The sequence below is a fragment of the Chiloscyllium punctatum genome, chromosome 1, assembly GCF_047496795.1.
Source record: "Chiloscyllium punctatum isolate Juve2018m chromosome 1, sChiPun1.3, whole genome shotgun sequence".
Classification (NCBI taxonomy): Eukaryota; Metazoa; Chordata; class Chondrichthyes; order Orectolobiformes; family Hemiscylliidae; genus Chiloscyllium; species Chiloscyllium punctatum.
The window spans coordinates 30,323,748-30,339,611 of NC_092739.1; the positions used below are offsets into that span (position 1 = coordinate 30,323,748).

Here is a 15,864-nt window from a genome sequence, read left to right on the forward strand (position 1 = left end):
CCCAACTCTCACACTGTCCCTGTAAACTCACATTTACCATGCTAATCCAACTGTCCTACACATCCGTGGACACCTGGGGGGAACCCTCCAACCACAAGGGATGAATGCAGAGTTCTCCAGCTTCCTAATTTCCCTTCCCCCCCCCCATTTTATCTCAATCCCAACCCTCACACTCAGCACCAATGTTGACCTGCAATCTTCTTCCCGAAACGTCGATTCTCCTACTCCTTGGATGCTGCCTGACCTGCTGCACTTTTCCAGCAACACATTTTTCAACCTTGGGGTAATTTAGCATTCCACCAAACCTGCAATCTTGAGATAGTGGGAAGAAACCAGAGTTAAGTGCAAACTCCACACAAAGTCAATTAAAGCTGGAATTGAACTGAGGTCCAAGGCAGTAGCACTAATCACTGAGCCACCGTGCCGTCCTGAACTCCACTGTCTCATTCAAACATTTGGATTTTTGAGACAAAAGGAATACACACCTAGAGAACAGGCAATCAGGAGAAATAATCACAAATTTATTTTGTTTTAATGTATCAATTATTTACCATTATGGCAAGAACTCTGTACACTGTGTCCCATGATAAACAGCAGCTTTGCAGAATGAAAGAACTTAAGTATCATTTCAATTGTGGTGGAAAATCCAATCACCGCTCCTCAGATCTGGGTGTGGAAGACAGACTTGGTCTTTAATACTACTTGAACACCACACATGGTATTAAAATTTGAAAATAACATAGATAGATTTCAATACACTTACGTTACTACAGCCAGTCACCAAAAAACAAAATGAAGAAATTCCCTATTTTTCATAGATCTTATTGGCATATTAATATGGCCCATAAATATACATGCTTATTTAAACACGATTTCTGAATCCATGTAATGGGTAGACTTTATTGCCATCTATTCAACTAGTAACAGCAGCTAACCATATTGTTTTGTGGGCGACTAACAAACACAGATTATAAATAAATGAATTCTGCCAAGATTTGACCACTGAATGAGAATCTGATGGTTCTGTACAATCACTGAAAACATTAAATTGAGATTACATGCACTATTCAGCACTGGAGTATAACCCTATAAGTATACAACAGCGAAGAAACAAACATTTTAAAAGAGGGAACACTCCCTCCAAAGAAAAAAGGACATAACTGCTAACTTATTTTTTTTTACACAAGAACACCTTCACAAATATACAGAAGCAGAAGCAAAAATCATTCTGTTCACAAAGTATTGAGAAACTATTTTTCACAGATGATATTAAAAACATCAATCCCTGTGTCCTTAGGAGAAAAATAAAATGATCTGAGTTTGTTTAATCAGCTGCCTAGGCAAGGAAGTTCTTAAATAAATGTTGCATGTACATCACAGATCCACTATATTTGGTGTTTAAATTCCAAGATCTTGTGTTTCTTTGTTAAATTGATACTATGGATAACTACAAACAAGCAGATTAACATAGTTCACAAAACTCTAAACTATTTCCATCAAAGCAATAAGCACTTGACTCAAATCACAATTTGCACATCACCATAATTAAAGCAAGCTTGATTTTTCTGAAACGTATTGCACCCAAACTGAGCAAAAATGATTTGTCAACTTAAAAATAATCCTAGATGATGACATAAGAAATACAACAAATAAAAGACTAGCAGTAGCACTAGCACATCAAAATTTACTTTTCATTTAAAAGATAGTTTCCCATATGTTTCACCTGGAAAAAAAAAATGAAAAAGACTGTTCAGCTACTGTAGTAGGTGTTACTTTCTAGGCTGATACAGCCAGCCCTGACTAGATAATTACAGCTTGTAGAACAAGTTTTGGAACTGCATGTAACAGTGCCCTGCCACTTTAAGGACATCCCCTTCTTTATATATTACAAAAGTATTTCAATACTCAAAATTAATATGGGCCACTTACAATGTATTCTCATACAGATTAAGGGGGTACAGTAGCTTTTAAAATTTTTGAAATCCAGAAAAAATACATTTTTATTTCAACTTTTATAATTATAACAAGTTAAGAAACCTGGCGCATATAACGGTTTAAAAAGTACTTTCAAGAGTTTTCCTTCCTTTGGTTTCATTCTTCTTGCAACATTTCTTCCGATGAAGTGTAAACAAAAATTTACGGATGGTATAAACAGCAAAGGACATGTCACAAGTGCACTGTCAGAGCTTCATGCATTCAGGAACATGCGTTAAAATAGACTGGAAGTGCTTATAATGTGATCTTGATCTTCCAATCCATAGTGAGTGCTGAGAATTCAGCAGTGGCACCAGTTCTTTTAGCTGAAACAGAGAACAGATATAAAATTCAATTTTCTACAACCACCAGTACAGCCAGGAATTGAGCTACAGCAGATTCTTCAAATCCTAAACTTTAAACTTTGCTTGTGCCTATGTAATCACATAGCATACGGAAAGGAATTTGCCTTTACTCTGAAAGTACGTAAAAAGGTACAAAAGGAATTGACTTCCATTGTCCCCTTGTGTTCCCTCATAGTGAATACTTTTAAACTGCCTATTGAGGTTTGGATTTGGCAGAGCAGTTCTCTTCCTTTCATTATGGATCAAGTAGTTTTCCCTTCTTCACAGATTGTTTAAATGTTAACTTACATACTGGTCTTTTGTCATCTTTTAATTAAAAGATAATTTGGTAGACTTATTATCGAGTTAAATAAATAACGCTGCAAATTATACCCAAGACAAACTTGTATGTTTAAAGTGTCTTTCATGTCTTTGGAAGGCATTTCACAGCTAATTACTTACTTTTGATATAAAGTTACTGCTACTATATGGGAAAAGTCAATATGTGCAAAGCGGGAGCTCTCAAATAGCAATAAGATTGAGGAAAAACTAAAATTGCTGGAGAAACTCAGCAGTTTTGGCAGCACCTGTGGAAAGAAAGCAGGGTTAACATTTCGAGTCTAGTTCTGATGAAGAGTCACCGGAGTCACTTACAGTTAACATTTCGAGTCTGGTGACTCTTCTTCAGAATTGGATTGGAAACCTTAAATCTGCTTTCTTCCCAGAGATGCTGCCAGGCCCTGCTGAGTTTCTCCAGCAACTTCTGTTTTTGTTTCAGGCCTCTAGCATCCGCAGTTCCTTATTAAATAAAATTGAAGATATTGGGAGATGGATAAAACTCAATGGTCACCATGGTTAACTACCCTATTCTTCTTCAAATAGTACCACTGAATGGCTCAGATGTGCATAACTTTATAAAACTTTGAGCTGTGCTATCATGGACATTGATTCCCTGAAACAAAAATTACTTTTTTCAGTCTGTCCCATTAGATTTTCTTTTAAAAAACCTATTCCACATGCACTCTAAAGGTGCAACAGGAACTTTATTAAAGAAAAAAAAGAGATGTGTTTCTGTAAATTGAGAAATTTCTCATTTCATTGTTAGCTAATATTAATCTTTTTTGTGTGTATTTTGCCAATGTAGAAATTCACCTTACTTGACAGGGACAGTTGGGGCTCCTGAGCGGTGAAAGTGAACATTTTGCCACTTTCCATCACGGCGATGCCAGACTCTGGTTTCCTCAGTTTGCATGGTTTTTGGCATGCTACTGCCGTTGATATATTGAGTGAGACGGATGTATGCTATGCAGGCAGCATCGTCACCAATTAAATGGACGTGGGGGTTCAATATAATGGTATGTATTGGCTTGTGGTTCTTAGACAAAGCTAAAAAAAAAAGAGGCACATTTATTTATTAATGAAACACATCAAAATTAGAAATTTTGTCTTAGAAGTTTTATCTTACAAAACTAGAAATAAGGCAAACATTATTCACCATTTTCAAAGTAAAATCTGTGGAAGTCCATTCCTTCAACCAAGTTACCCAGTGCTTCAGGTTCAAAAGCAGTGAGCCCTGGGTCACAAATTTTTCTGCAAAAGAAAAGATACACTTTTCAATTATGAATTTTGTTCAAAACTATTAGAAGCATCAAGTTATCCTTTATTGATACAAGACATTCAAAATGGGGAGCAAAAAATAAATCAGGAAAATAATAAGAATGAAATAATGCCATGTAATTTGCAGCAAAATTATTAGTGTTCACTGGCAGCATTCCTCTGAAACTGACAGCGACTCCTGGAGTCCACAAATATGCAGCTATTTGTGAAAATCCAGATTTCTCCATAGTGTGCGCTTTTAATCTCCCCTAACTGTAATCAAGTAGAAGTCTTTGAATTGATAAGAAATGCCCTTTTCTGCTATTTTGTATCAGAGTAAAAACTCTTGAAAATGTTACAACTTGCCAAATGAGATGTCTCTGGCTTTTTAAACACGATATTAAAATTCATAACAACTGATGTACAACTCTGGAAAAACTGAGAAAATCTATTTAATTGTTGTAAAATATAAAATTTCTCAATTGTGATAAAACATACAAAATAATTTTATTTTAGAAAGCTTTGTGGTTTTTCCACTTCTATCTAAATGCCCTGTAAATGTCTGAAGCATATGATTCACTGTCTATAAAACGTTTAATTCAAAAGGAAATCCATTTTAATTTATAGATTGCAGCTTGTGTGAATGTATCAATGTAACTGGCTGTTCATCGGTTTGTCACCAGGAATGTTGCTGGATGTCCGGAGACTCCCCGGAAACCTGGTGCCTGATTCAATTCAATGTGAAAGGGGAAATTCATGATATATAGATCACTAGCTTCCTCTGTAGTTAGCACAAAGCACTGTGGCTTTGCCCCAATTGAAATCTGAGCTTTTAACAAATTATTCAAGAATAGCCAAGATGTAGAATATAGCTGATTAGTTTTAGATAACGCAAATCTGTGTGTAAAACAACTGAGTGAATCTGTACCGTTAATGCAGTATAGTAATTATATTAGTATAAGTAATAGGAATATTTATTGTACTTCTGTAATGATTTTCCTGCTAATCCAAAGGCTTAAATGTTGTCCCTGCATTAAAAACATTTAATTATATCAGTGAAAAATATTGTGTCACCAATACAATTTACCTTTTGGCTTCATCCAGTTTAAATTAGAGTGAGCTGATAATAATGCATTTCTTTTCTGTTCTATACTTCTGTGAAGTTATAAACCAGTTTTACATGCACCTCTCTATTGTGGATCCAGCACAGGTAAGAAACTTCCCCATCTCCCTTAAGCATCCATGTTCAGTTGCAAACTCCATGTAAAAACTTTCTCAGTTTAAATTTAGAGAGTTTGTCTTTAAGCAAGGCCTATGCCCCAAAAAAGCTTAGCTCAGTTCTTCGATCAATTAAGTTGAGACAGTTGTATTGGTAGCTGCAAACTGTATGATCTTAATCATGCACACTTGAAATTGGAATTAATTTCTTAAGTAGTTTTTAAAAGTATCTTTATGCCCACAGATTTCAGATATGCAATGCTAAAATTCAGAGTAATTATTGAAGTGTCTGATCAAACGTTTTTATGCTACATATTTTAATACCAGGTCAGAAGTCACACAACACCAGATTATAGTCCAACAGGTTTATTTTCCATCACAAGTTTTCAGAGCGTCACTTCACCTAATGAAGGAGCAGTGCTCCGAAAGCTTGTGATTTCAAATAGACCTATTGGACTATAACATAGTGTTGTGCAACTTCTGACTTTGTCCACCCCTGTCCAACACCAGCATCTGCACATCATGGTTTGAAACAAACTTTAAGGCCAAGGAAGACGGAGTACATGTCACAGCAATGATACTCGTTATCAGAACCTTCAACAACTGCGATCAACCTAATCTCAGTTTAGCATTTTCCTTACAGGAGGATATCCAAAGGTCTTTAAATATCCCTTGATTCAAAATGAATAAATGCTGCAAAGACAACAATGGGCTTATATAATCCAGACCATTGGGAGATTCTGACATTGGCTAAACAAAGGGAGGTCTAGCCACTATTTAATCATGCTTGGTTTCTGCATTTCCACTATTAGGTTCTCCTTTGGCCAGAACTTAGGCCATGACTTTACTACTATAGGGAGAGTCCCTAGAAGTGTCAGTTGGCTGCACAGTACTCCTTTCCAATAAGAATTTTTCTTCTCCTTTAGACCACACTCAAAGAATGTGTACATAAAGCAGTTTCTTGGCAATTTCTTCCAAATCTATAAATTTTCTCCTTTTTAAAAGCTAAGCTGAATCATACAATTTCACAGCTCAGAGGTGATCGATTACTGTCGACAAATGACTTGAAACCCATTAGTCAAGATGGTTTCTGTTCTACAAGTCAGCAGACTTCCTGTCTTACTAAAAGTCTACTATAAGTGCATGCCTGATCCACAGAATAAACTACAATTGACCATGACATTACAAAGCATGTACCATTGATAAAATCTGAAAATATAAAGCAAGGAGGTAAATGCAAAATTAATTTATTTCTTAATGATCTTTAGAAAGGAGTTTATTTCGTAAAAGTAAATTGTTAGAAAACACTGAAAAGAATGGAAACTAAGCAGACTAATCGTAAGAGACAACATAATGTCACATTGTATTTTTTTTTAGCAAACCATAACATAATGAGAATAAAGACAGCGTAAAAGAAGCACATTGAACCATTATTATTGATTAGTTAGAAGAGGAAATAAGCAGAACATATGATGATTATGATAAAATAGGACATAAATTATCAAAATTGAATAAACAACATCCCAAACATGGCTCTGGAGGCAATTTTTCAATTGTTTTCTTGTATGCAAATTGTGCCATAGGATTTGGAATACTGTCAGACCAGTTAGTCTCATATCAGAGCTAACACGTTAAGATTTCGGAAAAGAAATACGACTGCATGAGCAGCTAAGTGCCACGTATGGACTGCAAGCTAACATAATTTGGATAGAAAATCAAAGAACAATAATATAAAACTAAAGGGATGATATAAAGATACGTGGATCCACAGAATGCTCAAGAACAGCCTCAGTGGTGAATCGATTTTTACTTCATACTCCTCTGCATTCCACTGTTAAGATTTCTAGGTTTGCTGCACTCAAGGAAGAGCCATTTTGAGCTTAATGTATTTACATGGGTTGGGAACATTGGGCTATTCTGTCTATCCCTTTCAGCCCCTTAAAACTGTTTCATGGCATAATTAGATCATATTTGAACTGTATTTAATTGTATTTACCCATCTTTCTTTACCCATCATGTCACTTGGCACACATTTCTAACATAATCTATCAATTCAAGCCTGAAAAGTTCATTGACACTGCATACATAATCTTTTGTGAGAACAACTTCTATATTTCCAATAACATTATGTGGAAAGGTATTTCCTTTTATTGTTTCTAACTGACCAAACATGAATTTTAAGATTATACCACTTGTTCAGGATTCCTGCATCAGAGGAAACAGTTATTTTGCAATTACCATTTATCTTTTTCAAAGGTAATTATTTCAAGCAACTTAAGCAGATGACCTCACAGTCATGCAAGGTTTAGTGAACATAAGCCAGGTTTATTTAACCTGTTTGATAATCCTTTAATAATATTTTTCTGACAGATTTGCACTCTATCCTCCAAAGCTGAAGTTCAATGAACAAATGTGAAAATCATACTCAAGGAAGTGGCTGACCAAGGCTTGTGCAACTTAAGAACAACTTCTACCCTTTTATTCCAGGTCCCTTGACAGAAAAGCCAACAGCATATTTATGTTTTATACTATTTAACAGCTTTGAATGAGTTTTGTAGTGGGCACCCAAATCCCTTTCATTTTCCACAGATCTGAGCTTTACACCAGTAACACAGTATTCTAATCAGTCCTTTTTAGATCCAAAGTACATGACTTTGTTTAAGGAATCACAGAACTTTATTTTAAAGGGGCCGCACTCTTAGAATCTCACAATACTCTTAGTTCTGTTTAGTTGTGGAGTATTCTTTTACAGATGGCTTGTTACTAGTACTTTTCTTGGAAGTAGTTACTAAATACCATTTTAAAACAAACTTTCAGCTTAAATTCCACTTGAAAAGTCAATTCTTCCTCAATAAACCTTTTGCTGATATTTTATATCAAAGTGTTATATTTGGCTACTACAGCCCTTTTTTTTAAATTCCCTTTGCCTCTCATTTTTTTTTGTTTTAGCGGTAGTTTCTTGCATCTTCCACAAGAGTAATCTGTTTCAAGCAATACTAACATTTAATTTGTCTTCGCGACACATTCTTCTGAATGCTCAGTATGGAAAACGTTCTCTAAAATGATCAAGTACAGTCAGCAAGGCTTCACAAAAGCCTTCACAAAATCATCCCTGGCAAAGTTATTGGAATTCTTTGAGGTGGTATGAAGTGATATAAAAGGGAATCTGATATTTGGATTTTCTGAAAGTATTGGATAAGATCAGAGCATAACAGCCCATGATTTGGAGGTTATATATTAGCATGGATAGACGATTAGCTAACTACTACAAGACTAAGTTGGGACGAGGGAGGCAGTTTCAGGATGGCGACTGTAATTTGTGGAGTGCCACAGGGATCAAAGCTGGGTTCACAATTGTTTAGAATTTCTATTAATGACTTGGATGAGGAAAGTCAACATACTATAGTCAAGTTTGCAGATGACAAAAATATGTTGGAATGCAAGTGTAAGAGTGACAGTGTCTAGAGAGGGATACAGACACACTAAACAAGTGAGCAAAAATTCAGCACATGCAATATAATGTGAGAAAGTGTAAGGTTACGTACTCTGGCAGAAAGAATAAAAGTGCTGAATTTTATTTAAAGGGAGAAAGCTACCACAGAGGGGGTTTTGGGAGCCTTCCAGCATACATCATAAAAAGCTAGCATGTAAATTCAGTGAATAGGAAAGGCACAGTGTTCTCATGATTATGACCTTGCCATTAGTTTGGAGGGAGTGCCTTATGAGGAGGGATTTAGTAAGTTGGGCCTGTGCTGATTGGAGCTTAAAGAATGAGAGGTAAACTTACTGAAACATTGAGTTATCTATTAAATCAATATTTCACTCTCAATAGTACGCTATTCTCAGTGGTTTTGTTCAACACTAAGACTGCTTTCTATCAATTCAGTACAGTGAAAACAGAATATGGCTCCAAGTATTCCAATCTGACAATGGCAGTGTATGCACTGCTACTGTCTGCAAAGGCTCCTGAAGACTGATTTTCTTGCAATATTCCCCTCAGCTGAAGCTTTGCTGGGTCAGTGTAGGGATTCACGGGATAAGATCACAAAAGTTGGGTGAAGATAGGACATGAGCTGAAAATGTGTTGCTGGAAAAGCGCAGCAGGTCAGGCAGCATCCAAGGAACAGGAGAATCGACGTGCCCTCCTTTTCAAATACAGTCGCAGCTGCTTTCAGGTTGACTATTTTTGAAGTCTGAGTAAATGAATGGATTAGTGTGTGAGTGAATAAATGGCTGAGTGAATAGAGGGTGGGTAAGGGACATGGGCGAATTGGGTTTGTCAGGGAGTGTAGTCAGATATCGAGTAGCTGGGTCAGCAGGGACTGGGAGTGCAATGAGGGTGGGGTCATTTGGCTAACTAACTGCCAAATTAGACCAGACATTAAGTATCCAGTTAAGTCTGCATATTTGCCTCAAGATTCTGATGTTGACATCAGTGGGAGAGACTTTTGCAGAGGTTGCAAGAGTCAGTCGATCAGAACCTGGACCTTCCCAAGCAATCTCCATGTAAGTGTACATCATCGGACATCTACAGGGTCCTGATGCTTACGTCCAAAGTACTGCCAATCTCTGACAATCCAGATATTGAAGGTTTTGGCACCTACATTATATATGTGCACAATTAGAGATTTGTACATAGAGTATTTTTAAAAGGCAAAATGTCACTCTTTTTAGACAGGTTATGGAATTTTTCGGTATGAAATACAATACAGTTCCATGGAAGAATAAGTCACCTCATTAGGTGTTTATTATGAGTGGGACTTTAGATTTAGTTCTCTTAGAGTTTGTCTCTGAATCTCAAATGCAATCTGAATGCAACAGCTTGTACATTTGGTGTCTCAGTGTAAGAACATAAGAAATAGCAGTAAGAGTAGGCAGTCAGGCCTCTCAAGCCTGTCCTGCCATTCAATAGGATCAAGACCCAATCATGGCCTGAGCTCCATTTTCTTGTCTTGCCTCATTTGCCTTCCTAACAACTTGCTCTACCTGCATCGTAACTTGCTGTGCTATGCTATAAGGTTCTTTTTTAAAATCAATAAGTGAAGAATATCATGAACAATCAACATGAAGGGCTGCTCTTCAAGAGCTAATCTCAGGCATCCCTTGGAACCTGACAATGGAATGGGATAGCCAGGAAGTAGATCATTAAGCTATTTATTTGACTGGAAAATGTTGAAACGGGGACTTATGGGGTGTAGAGATCGAAGTTCCAACAAAACAGTTGGAATATGATGGGTCAACAAAATTAGGCTCTCTCATCGGTTGCAAGAACTTGCCATAGTAGCCATTCAAGGCTGTCAGAGACATGAGGGGATACGGAGCTGGGGAGACAGTTAAAATGAGGTCAGCTACTTACTCTCTCTGAGGCCACTGTCTTCCTGCCTACACTAAGTTACTCTTTCCAGCAGGCTTCCCCAGGGAAGCAGTGACTGTCTGGAAAGAGACTGCTGGCCAGAAAAGAGGCATGACATAAAAGGTAGAAAAAATGATTGTTTGACGTTGCTTGTGGAGCCTTCTTTGCCCCAAGCAGGAAAGCACCCACCACCCCCCCCCCCTCCCCTCCCAGAACACAGATAGAGACCTCTGTTCCCCCACCAATCCCAAGTCTGTGATGACCTTCTGCACTATGACAGCCAAGGACTGTCCCTGTGGATCTCCAGCTGTGACTTCAATCCATCAACTACCTAAGCAGTGACTGGAGATGTAATAAATTGAGGCATGGTTCCAATTGCAATACTCCTTCCCCTTCCTGTGTGTGAAAACTAGTGTCAAAGAGATGTACAACAAAAAGTGATTCTAAGCAGGAGCGCTAACAATATTGCTAATGCTTAAGATTCTGCTATGACATGATGTCCCCCTCACTGAGTTGCTGGTTATTACAATCAAACTCTGGATGAAAACTGAATATTTCTGGGATAATTTTCTAGTAGTTATGCAATTGAAGGAATGCATAGCAAAAAAAAGTTTCATATGAATTAACATTGATTCTATACAAAAATTCAGACTGTACATCCTAGAATGGGATGGAATAGAATAAATTAACTCAATATGGACAATGGAAACAAACAAATACTTACGTGTAGGCTTCAAAGTCTCCATTGTTAATGGCTTCAATCAGTTGCTCTGTAACTTTAATAATTTCTTGTTTGCGTGCTAAGGATAAACATGGCAGGTAGATATTAAAAACAGTAATATACATTTCAAGAACCACACAGATTTCTCCAGTCAGGTCTTCAAATCACAAAGTAATGGTTTTCATTTCCCTCCAGCCCTTGTTTGTCTCTATAATCCTCCTATTGCTCTGGCCTGATTTCCCCACTAATTTCTGATTTCTGAAACCAGGTATTTGACAAAAGACAGTTCACGTAATATTATATGTGCTTTTTAAAAAATATTCTCAAGATTTACAGGGACCTCTTATTCATTCCGAAGTGTGCGTGTGCGCAGAAAAAACACAACTGAAAATGCCACATGTAATGGCAGTCATGCCATTGTGCAAAAATCAGAATAACGCTCTCGAAAAGCAATTAATATCATCTGTCCTTATAAACAAAGTTAAGACGTCTTTTCATCATTACAGTATTGCTTTCAAATTGTACACTTTGTAAAACACATTGAACAGCATTAATTATTAACATTATCAAAATGTCAAAGGATAAATTAACAACAAAGGCAGCTGTTGAGTATTGATGCTGGTCCTTGCCATTTACAGTTTGTTGGAATCAGTTTTGATCACTAATTTCCTACCTGTTATTGAGCTCATCACTTCCTCAGCAATACTCAGTCATACAATAAAATCCTTTTCTCTCACATTAAATGGATTTAGGATAAAAAAAATCTTCCAACACTCTTAACAATAACCACAAAGTGCAGCAATGCAATATGTCCTTTTGTTCAGATTACATGGCGCTAACTACACTAGTATCAGGATTGCGATCGTAACATCTTAGAGTAAGTAATATTTATTTACTTGACAAGAGAGAACTGCCTCGAATGCTTGCAGCGATCTACATGAATATCTACATCCGAATGCCACTGAGCAGCTCTCAAGCAAATTACTGCATCCAGCCACACCTGCTCAATGCAAAGTACTGTAATTTGTTAGTGAAATGTCCTGTAATTATGGCCAGAGTGTATGGAAATATCTTGTTTACATTCATGTGGTAGGTGAGGCAGCCAGCCTTGTATCAGTGGATATTTAAGTACAACAAAAAGTTGGCTACAAGTGTTCTTGTGAGACACTTGCTGAGGATATAGCATGGTCAATGAAGGTTTCAAACCTCCCTTATAAATTACTCTGAAAGCCACCTTTGAATTTTGCAACACTATGTTCTACTAATGCAATGTACCATTGATGCATGAAAAGGGTAATTCAGTTAAGAAGCACTTTGATTGGATATTGTGTTGTTCAGTTGATTAAAAGCCAGAGAATTGGGATAACTGGGTCATTTTCGTTATGGCAAATGAGTGGAGAGTGGAGTTATACTACAGAAGACCCCTCTACTCGTTTCAAGCTAAAATTAATAACTTGGACTAGGAGCTGGTGCAGTTGTTTTTAGCAATCTGTTCAGATATGTTCTAACACGGGGTGGAAGTGAGGGTTTTGAGGGAGGAGAAGGTGGATCAAGGACTGATCGAAGTGGGGAGGAGGAGTGAGGACTGGTGGGGGTGGGAAGCAAGGGCTGGGAGGGGTGGAGGAGCTGAGAGGACTGGTGGGGGTGGGGAGCAAGAACAGATGGGGGAGCGAGGACTGGTGGGGGTAGGAATAATGAAAGTGAGGACTGCAGATGATGGAAATCAGAGTAAAAGAGTGGGGAGCTGGAAAAACACAGGTTAGGCAGCATTCGAGAAGCAGGAGAATCAGGGAGGGGAGATGAGGTGGGGAGTGTAGCAGGGAGCAAGGAGTGGGGGAGTAAGAAACAGGAGAGGGGACTGGGGGAGGGGAAGAGGAGAGAGGACGGGGGGTGAGGGGAAAAAGGAGAGGAACTGGGGAGAGGGAAGAGGAGAGAGCACGGGGTGAGGAGGGGATGAGGAGAGAGGACTGGGTGGGGAGAGGACTAGGGAGGGAGGAGTGAGGGTGGGCAGAGGAGAGAACACTGGAGGGGGAGGACTTGGGGGTTGAGGGGAGAGAAGACTGGGGATGGGGGAAAAAGGAGAGAGGACGGGGAGGGAGAGGAGAGACGATTGGGTGGGGGTGGGAGAAGAGGGACGTGAGGAGATGGGGAGAGGAGAGGAGAGGAGAGGAGAGGAGAGGAGAGGAGACGGGGAGAGGAAAGGAGGGGGAACGGGGGGGAAAGAGGAGAGGAGACGGGGAGAGGAGAGGAGAGGAGAGGAGACGGGGAGAGGAGAGGAGGGGGAACAGGGGGGAAAGAGGAGAGAAGAGGGAACGGGGGGGGGGGGGAGGAGGAGGAGGAGAGGAAACAAAACTTGCGGGGGGGGGGGGAAGAGAAAGAGAGGAGAGGGAACCGGGGGGTGGGGATGGGAGAAGAGGGGACGGGGGGGGGGGGGGGGGAAGAAGAGGAGAGAGAACTGGGGGGGGGGAATAGAGGGGAGAGGAGAGAGGACTTGCGTGGGTGGGGGAGGGGAAGAGAAGAGGAGAGAGGAACGGGGGAGGGTGCGAGGAGTGGAAGTGTGGGGAGCGAGGATGGGGGGGGGGGAGAAGAGAGGATAGAGGACTGCAGAAGAGGTCGATGAGGGATGATTGAGAGGAGGGGAGCGAGGATTGTGGGGAGGAGGGGAGCAAAGAGAACAAGGATCGCAGGGAACAAGGACTGGTTGGTGGGAGGAGCAGTGAGGACTGAGGGGACAGGAGAGGGGAGGGTGGTGGCAGATGGGAGTGAGCATTGGGCGGGCTGAGTGAGGTTGTAGGGGGAGGGAAGCAAGAATGGGGGCTTTTGGGGAGTTAGGATGGGTGGGGAGAGAAGTGAGGATGGAGGGGGGGGGGGGGGGGAGAGAGAAGAGAGGGGTGTGGATGGTAGCAAGGATTGGGGTGAAAACAAGGATGGGGGTTGCAGGGGTCCGGAATAAGATTGGATGGGGAGGCGTGAGTAAGGAGGTGTTGCAAGGGGGAAAGGATGAGGTGCAGGGGAGTGCAGAGGAGGGGGACAGTAGAACTGGTACTGCCCCTCTGGGATAGCTGGGAATTGAACTTTCTGACCGAGGTAAACAATTGCTGCAGGGTGTAGTATGTCCAAAATTGCTGTTGATACAAAAATAGGTAGAAAAGCAATTTTTGAGGACACAAATCTTCTTTGGCCCAGTAGGAGTTGGATCAAGTTTTATTTTAAAGTGGGGTTTTCACCACAACACCTCAAGAGTTCTCTGAACATATCTTACCAAAGACGGCACATCAATTACCCACAACGTCAGTGAGCTATCTCTCATGTCTGATTTCCACTACATCTTACCACACGCCATTCCCACGACCATTCACCACTCAGAGGTATCCAATAGCATTCTTTTGAGACAATGCCATCTTTGATAGGCCACTGTGCACACAACCAACTACTGACATTCCAAAGCCATCTGGTTCATTATACTGCAGCTAATGTCCTTCCACTCTCGCTATTGCCTGCAACACCTTCAGTCACTAACTGTTTTCCCCAAACCCTCTCAACACTAACTCTTTACAGCCTCTGCAGTGACTTCTCACTCCCTCTGAATATTTAATGCCTATCACCCACCTGTACCAGCCATGCCACCCAATTTACTTCATTGGATTCCTTAGGGATGGTGTTGCCCAAATGCAGCTCCTCACCCACCAAAAGGAGAGTGTCTTGTCCCTTGAGAGGAAGACTGGGATTGCTCCTACAGGATGTGACGTGGGGAGTCAGTGGTTAGCACTGCTGCCTCACAGCACCAGATACCCAGGTTCAAGACCAGCCTTTGGCGACTGTCTGTGTGGAGTTTGCACATTCTCCCAGTGTCTGGTCGGGTTTCCTCCGGGTGCTCTGGTTTGCTTCCGCAGTCCAAAGATGTGCAACTTAGGTGGACTGGCCATGATTAATTGCCCATAGTGTTCAGAGATGTGTAAGCTCAGTGGATTAGCCATGTAGGGTTACAGGGATAAGGTAGGTCTGGATGGCATGCTCTTAAGAGGGTCAGTGTGGACTCAATGGGCCAAATAGCCTGCTTCCACATTGAAGGAATTCTATGAAAAAACCAGGCTGCTGCCTCTCAGGGACAGGCAGGAGACCAGGCTCCTGCTCAGGCCCAGGCAGGAGAGCAGCCTGTGGTGTTGTGGTGTCCCCACAAGCACAGGGAGGGACAGGAGCAGGAAGCAAAATGGGAGGCAATGGCTCTTGTTGACCAGCAGTTACAGCAGAGCAGTGTCTGCCTCCATGGATATGTTGGAGGTTGCTATGAACAGTCAGGCTGGGCACCCTCAGGGTTTGCTGGAGAGGTGCACACCCCTGCACTCTACTGTCCTGGGTAACGGTCCTCAGGACTGAAGGGATGTGAAGGGGTATGGGGAACCTGGCACTCACTCCAGGTGGCCTAGAGGGGCCCAGATTGAGGGGAACAAGATGCAGGGCCCTCAGAAATCTGCCCTGAGAACACTGTAGAGGTGGTGAGCCCTCTACTCTGCCTCTGACCCTGGAAACTCACACTGAGAACAGTTACTTTGGCTTTGGCAAGACGACCCTTGGCATATTTGGGTCTTCCAGACACAAGTGCTTCCCGGTGGGGTGGGAGTGAGGTTACCCAGTCACACCTCCAAAATCAACAGACT

General features: G+C 40.6%; 1 protein-coding gene across 27 annotated transcripts in view; it reads right to left on the reverse strand.

The window, feature by feature from the left end:
- Positions 1–500: 500 nt before the first annotated feature.
- The window catches only part of LOC140486400 (calcium/calmodulin-dependent protein kinase type II subunit delta), a 310,372-nt gene continuing 295,008 nt past the window's right edge, over positions 501–15,864 (reverse strand). For 15 of the 27 annotated variants that reach the window (XM_072585856.1, XM_072585693.1, XM_072586796.1 and 12 more), the window contains 4 exons: positions 11,210–11,285; positions 3,814–3,908; positions 3,476–3,704; positions 501–2,300 (listed from right to left, as the gene is read on the reverse strand). In XM_072585856.1, coding sequence (XP_072441957.1) covers positions 2,297–2,300; positions 3,476–3,704; positions 3,814–3,908; positions 11,210–11,285 — 404 coding nt within the window. In that variant the 3' untranslated portion in view covers positions 501–2,296. Of the gene's footprint in view, positions 2,301–3,470; positions 3,705–3,813; positions 3,909–11,209; positions 11,286–15,864 lie in introns of all 27 variants that reach the window. The other 12 variants (XM_072586248.1, XM_072585963.1, XM_072586856.1 and 9 more) reach the window with 1 other exon arrangement.